The sequence below is a fragment of the Marmota monax genome, unplaced genomic scaffold (genome assembly GCF_021218885.2).
Source record: "Marmota monax isolate L192 unplaced genomic scaffold, Marmota_monax_Labrador192_F-V1.1 WCK01_AAM20220418_F8-fsc00109, whole genome shotgun sequence".
NCBI classification, from domain to species: Eukaryota; Metazoa; Chordata; class Mammalia; order Rodentia; family Sciuridae; genus Marmota; species Marmota monax.
This window is the reverse complement of record NW_026695229.1, coordinates 2,557,760-2,563,888: the sequence shown is the minus strand read 5'-3', so window position 1 is coordinate 2,563,888 and position 6,129 is coordinate 2,557,760. Positions and strand designations below refer to the sequence as shown.

General features: G+C 47.8%; 1 protein-coding gene across 2 annotated transcripts; it reads right to left on the bottom strand.

The window, feature by feature from the left end:
* Window positions 1–828: 828 nt before the first annotated feature.
* Myl7 (myosin light chain 7) lies at window positions 829–5,313 on the bottom strand. Of its 2 annotated transcripts, none has more exons than XM_046437836.2 (7): window positions 5,205–5,313; window positions 4,870–4,983; window positions 4,656–4,731; window positions 4,320–4,424; window positions 3,842–3,920; window positions 3,614–3,662; window positions 829–1,327 (listed from the first exon to the last, which is right to left on the bottom strand). In XM_046437836.2, the coding sequence occupies exons 1-7, from the start codon at window positions 5,205–5,207 to the stop codon at window positions 1,280–1,282; spliced, it is 474 nt and encodes a 157-aa protein (XP_046293792.1). In that variant the 5' UTR covers window positions 5,208–5,313; the 3' UTR covers window positions 829–1,279. The 2 variants fall into 2 exon arrangements, with proteins under 2 accessions (XP_046293792.1, XP_046293791.1); XM_046437835.2 differs by lacking the exon at window positions 829–1,327 and adding an exon at window positions 3,004–3,151 and having other exon boundaries at window positions 5,205–5,305.
* Window positions 5,314–6,129: the final 816 nt, after the last annotated feature.

The following is a 6,129-nucleotide window of genomic DNA, read 5'->3' as shown; positions in this document are numbered from 1 at the left end:
AGAAAATCTTCCATAAAAGTAAATGGAAAAAAACAGTTAAATTATTAAATAAGCATTAAGTAGACTGTAATGCTCATTATTGGCAATCCTCTAAGAGGTTGCAAAGATGGACATCTTGCCCTTGTACATAGCCAGGTACAATCCATTCTGTCCACATTCTCAGGAGAAATGGGGAACTTGTCCTCAGGTAAGAGGTCTCCACAACACCACTGATCACATGCAGTGTACACTGAGTCCTCCTGGGCCATCTGGTTTGTTAATTGCTTTCATCCAAAGGAAAAAATAAACTCATATCTTAAGACAGGAAGTGGGTTTACAATTTCAGGCAGGCACCAGGCTGAACTTAGACTCCCACCCTCTCATAGAAACACCCTCTCATAGAAACTGGGAGATAAGAATGTTGTCTACCATGGTGATGACATTTCAGATGGGGCTCCCAGGTCCTTAATGAATTGTTCCTGAGTTGTAAAATTGGCAAGAAGCCTTTGGGCAGATTTACATAAAAAGAAGTTGACAAAGAACCTACAATTATAAGTTTTCTAAAGGAAATGCTCTAAAAGAAAGATAATAATATTGTATCTTCTCTTATTTGTTTTTAATTAATGCATGATAATTATGCAGATTCATGAAGGACTATGTGAAGTTTCTATACATGTATACATTGAATAATGACCAAATCAGGTTAAGCATATCTATCTCTTCAAATGTTTATCATTCCTTTGTTGTGAAATCCCTTAAAATCCTTTCATCCAGCTTTTTGAAGACATGCAGTGCATTATCAATATTTTTAATTTTTTTTCCAAAGCAAAGTCATGACTCACATGCAAATAGTGAACACCACCAAAGATTTTATTTGTTAATTCACTAGGGAAACAATAAAATGTTACAACTCATTCAGGAAGAATGCAAAAAGCATCCATATGGATAGGCAGTCAGGAATGCTGAGGTGAATCTGCTTAACAGTTGCAAAATTGGCTTCTTTTAACAGAGTAAAAGGGAAAATAAATGTTTCCACTGAACATTTATTTGCATGTCTGTGGACAAGAGTCATTGCCTTGCTATTAGTTTTCTATAACCTATAGAGTTATGAAATTGCTTAAAGATAAAGGTGCAGAGGACTCCATCCAATTAATAATGAGACACCTGTGGTGTTTTCATCCATTTCAAAGTCTATCACAATTTCACCTGTAGAGGCTTGGATTTTAAATTTATCCCTTACTTCATGAAAAAAAAAAAAAAAAACAACTTAGGATAGCATAAGGACAATTCCTTGATTTGCTCACCCTGTCTTCTCAGCATGCTTGGAGGGATGAACAGGGGCCACTGTCTGAATGGAAACACAAGCAGATTCATGAATTTCAGTATCATTCGTAAGCAATAGAATCAGCTGTTCTTTTTTTTAAAACCAGGGATTGAACCCAGGGGCACTCAACCACTGAGTCACATCACCAGCACTTTTTATAGTTTATTTTTTAAAATTTAATTTAATTAATTAATTTTTTGGGTACTAGGATTGAACTTCGGGGTACTCGACTACTGAGCCACATTCCAGCCCTATTTTGAATTTTATTTAGAGACAGGATCTCACTGAGTTGCTTAGTGCCTTGCTTTTGCTGAGGCTGACTTTGAACTCACGATTCTCTTGTCTCAGCCTCCCGAGCTGCTGGGATTACAAGCGTATGCCACCATGCCCCACTATAGTTTATTTTGAGACAAGGTCTTACTAAGTTGCTAAGGGTCTTGCTAAGTTGCTAAGGCTGGCTTCAAATTCAGCATCCTCCTGCCTCAGCCTCCCAAACTGCTGGGATTACCAGCATGTGCCACCATGCCCTGCTAGAATCAGCTATTCTTGAAGGTGGGCTTGGAGGTGCATGCCCGTGATCCCAGAGACTCAGGAGGCTGAGCCAAGAGTATCTCAAGTTTGAGGTCAGCCTGGGCAACTTAAACATAGTTCAGTGGTAAAGCCCCTCTGTGTTCATCCCCCAGTATCACATGCACACACACAAAAATCCCACCCATGAGTACATCAAATCTCAAGACTTCACTTAGTAATAAAATTGCCAAATCCTGATTAACTTAACATTTCTTGAGGTGAAAATGCCTTTTCTCCTGGGACCTCAGGAAGAGAACCTGGGTGGTTCATCCTTCTCTTGATCACCTCCTCTCATCTGACTAGCTACAGACATTGCAGCAGGGCATGCAGGGAGCTGAGGGGCACAAAGAGCTGCTACTACTCAGCTCTGGTCTGACTAAACTGTCATTGCCTCTCTATCTCTCCCTCAGGTGCTTTGGGGGACCCCTGCTGCCCCTTAGGTACCAATGATAGGAGTCACCTACTTCTCCAGCCACTGGTTTCTGAAATAAGGTAGGAGATGGGGACACTCACAATTCTGTGAGATTAGTTTCCTCCCCATTCCCGTACTTTTTCACCGTACGCATAAGGGGCTCAGGAGACTCGAGGCCAATTTCTGGTATTATTTTGAATATCTCCAAGTGCTCTGGTCTGGGCTCTGGTGTCCATTTCCTGTCATGCCATAATTCTCACCTGTATTTCCCATGAGATTTGGGTTGTGCTTTTGGATGGTTTCACATGGGACCCACCTACACCACTGTGCCAAGAGGGGAATGTACAGTGGGTCTGGGGTGCTCTACAGTTGGGGCTGCTGTCACTAGTTGGGTAGAAAGTTTGCTGAGTGCCCAGAAACCCTTTGTTCTGCATAACCTGGAGGATATGGACAGTGCCTACTTTGAGATTCATTCATGGGCTTGTGGAAGGAGGTACAAATCCTCTTCTAGAAATTGGCCTTGAGCAAGGTGACCACTTTTCTGGGCCTCAGTGTACTCATCTATAAACTGCTCATGGTCATGGTTCATAATTCATTTTGCAGCATGGGATGAAGTGAGTTGTGTGTGTGATGGTCATTATCTTAGTGGGCCTGTATTAGTCCCTGAGACTCCTATCTGGTCCCCACCCCCTCTGTCACAGATAAGCCAACATTACAATTTTCATTCAGAAACAGAGTTTATTGTGATATCCCAGGCCTGCCCCTTACTCCTCTTTTTCGTCCCCATGAGTGATGATGTAGCATAGGGACTTGTAGTCGATGTTGCCTGCCAGGTCCATGGGTGTCAGGGCAAACATCTGTTCTACCTGTGAAGGCAACAACTGGCGGAGATGTGGCTTAGGGGACCCTTTACCCTCAACCTGGGGCTGTTTTGGGGCCTCAAACTTTTTAACTCCAAACCCCAAATGCCTGGTTATTTTCCTGTTGGTCATCATTGGGCAGACTAAGCAGTAGGCTCAAACGGAGGCAGAAGTCAAAAGGTGCACCCTGGTCACAGAGATGGTCCCAGCCTCCTATGAAGACACTTTTCCAATGGTCACTTGGTCTGCACAGTCTCCCTGCCTGGTATACTTCCACCCTCCAACCCCACATCTACCCCTACAGGTCTTGATAGAGATGGAACATCCTCTGGAAAGGCCCAGTTGCCCTCTCAGCCTATACTACACTGGTGATGGGGGCAGTGGGTCAGGAGGCATCCCCAATGCCCTGCTGGGGAGGGCCCTGAGAAGTTCCTAGGGATAGGTACTAACAGGGTTGGGCAGGCTCACCTCAGCTGGAGAGAACTTGTCTGCCTGGGTCAGGAGGAGCTGCTTGAACCTGGGAAGTGGGGAGGATCTGAGCTAAGAGAAAGGGTGGCACAGCCCAGGAAAGAGCTGGTCACCCCTCAAAGAACACTGAAGGCCAAGGTTCAGGTGGCCCCCCACGTAAGCGGCCCCACTGCCCCTTTCTGCTTCTGCATGTTGTCCCTCACTGTGGGTAGGGGAGTTGACACTTACTCATCCTTGTTCACTACCCCTTGGCCGCTGGGGTCAAACATACGGAAGGCACTCAGGATGGCTTCCTCGGGGTCTGTCCCTGGGAGACCAAGGCAGCCAGGTGAATACTCAGGTCCCCAGCTTTTCAAGCCCTATCCAAGAGGAGCCCAGAGTTGCATGGGGGGAGCTCTCCATGTTCCAGAAGAGGTGGGGGCATTCCCCCCTATGGAATGTTCCTTGGGGATCAGAGGGTCTGGGAATGACCACCCTCCTGAAGTGGGCAGGGCTGGCTAGGAGTTAGGATTTAGGAATGGATGTTTCCTGAACTCAAGTCAGCACTGGGCTGACCAGGGCCCAGGATGTGCAGAGGTAGGCCCCACATCCCCTGGGTGGGCCATGGCCAGGCAGAGTCCAGACAGGGTTCTGGCAGGGTCAGGTGGGTTTGGCAGGTTCAGACTCCATGTCTGGTCAAGGGAACCCAGAGCTGCCCCAGGCTCACCATTGAGTTTCTCCCCAAAGAGTGTGAGGAAGACCGTGAAGTTGATGGGGCCCTTCCCCTCCTGCAGCATAGCATCCAGTTCCTCCTCTGGGACGCTCACCTTGCCTATGAAGGTGGGGATGATACAAACACAGGGACTCTGGTATCCCAGAGAAGGGCCAGTCTGCCCTTCCCCTTTTTCCTGGCTTCTGGTGAAAAGGCAGGAAAAGGGAGGTGTAAGGAGATGGGAAGGAGAGAGAGAAGGGGGCAGGGAAACAGTTCTTTCCCTGAGCAGGGACCCTTGGGAAAGCAAGTGAGCAGATGGGGGAGTAGTGGGCGGAAGGCAGAGGCACTCACCGAGCTGGGAGTAGGTCTCTCTCAGGTCTGACTTGCAGATAATGCCATCTCTGTTCTGGTCAATGCAGCTGAATGCCTGTGAGGAGGTAGAGAGTCCTGGGTCGTGTATGGAGGACAATCAGGGGCCAGGGCCATAACACACAGAGAAGAGTGTGCATATGGGAAGGGGTAGGTTTTGGATGGGGTTAGGGTTTCCTGGGGGTGGGGCACTCACTTCCTTGAACTCCTGGATCTGGGCTTGTTCAAACATGGAAAAGACATTGGAAGATCCACGCTGAGTCTGCTTGGTGGCTGCAGCCTTTCCCCGGATCCCAGTCTTCCTGCTGGCCTACAATACTGTAGATGAGAGGGAGTCCTCTCCCCAGGTCCCCTAAATGTCCCTTTCTCGTCATGCACAATCTAAGAGCAGTCCTAGGAGACTCAGGGTGAGGATCCTCTCTCCAGCCCTGGGTACTACCTTTCAGGCTTCACACAGCCACAGAAGTCCCTGGCTCCGTCCCCTCCCAACCCTGGAGACTGCTGGTCTCTTTGTCCCCACCAGGCACTTACCATCTTCTCTGACGCGAATTGCTGCTCCCTCTTGCTGCCAGACCCCCTTTATGTCCCAGCCTTATCACCTGGCGGTCCAAATAAGGAGAGCAGCAGAGAACAGGCCCAAACTTGGCAGCCCTTGACTGGGCTAGAAGAGGATGAGGGCCCCAAGCAGATTCCAGTTACATTCCTGGTGACCTTCATGTCCACATGTAACATCTTGGGGTCCATCCATCTCATGTGACCACTCATTGTGTCTCCCCAGAGCAGAGTAGCTCAAAGCTTTCACCATTATAGGTACCAGCTAAGGGTTCCTGTTGCCCCTTATCTGAGAATCTCTTCTGCAGGTCCAGTTCAGGCTCTGGCTAGGCCAGGCCAGTCCAGGCCCTATAGGCTTAAGGAGACAGTGTTTCTTTTTCTTTTTTTGGTCCTAAGGACTGATCCTAGGGGTGCTTAATCACTGAGCCACATCCCCAGCTGTTTTTATTTTTTATTTTGAGTTAGGGTCTTGAAATTGCTTAGGGCCTCACTAAGTTGCTAAGGCTGGCTTTAAACTTGTGATCCTCCTGCCTTGAACCTCCCTCCCTCAAGCCCCCAGGATTACAAGCATGCACCACTTTGCTTGGAAGGAGACAGTGTTTCTGAGGATGATCTCTGGTCTAAAACCTGGGATTCCCAGAGGTTTTGGTGAAGACCTTCAGCTCTGGCCTCTTGCCCCCTGACTAAGTGACAGCAGGCATCTCTGAGTTGTCTATACCCTGTAGGACCATTTACTTGGCTTTGGGGCAATTCTGGGGGTGAAAAGTGTACCGGCTACTCTCTACCTCTGTGCCCCTGCTATTGTGGCCTGCTCTTCTAGAGTGTTCCCATATCCTTCATTTGGAATATTGCTGTCCTACAAGCCTCAACTCCACCTCCTTTAGCACCTCTATGATGACATTAA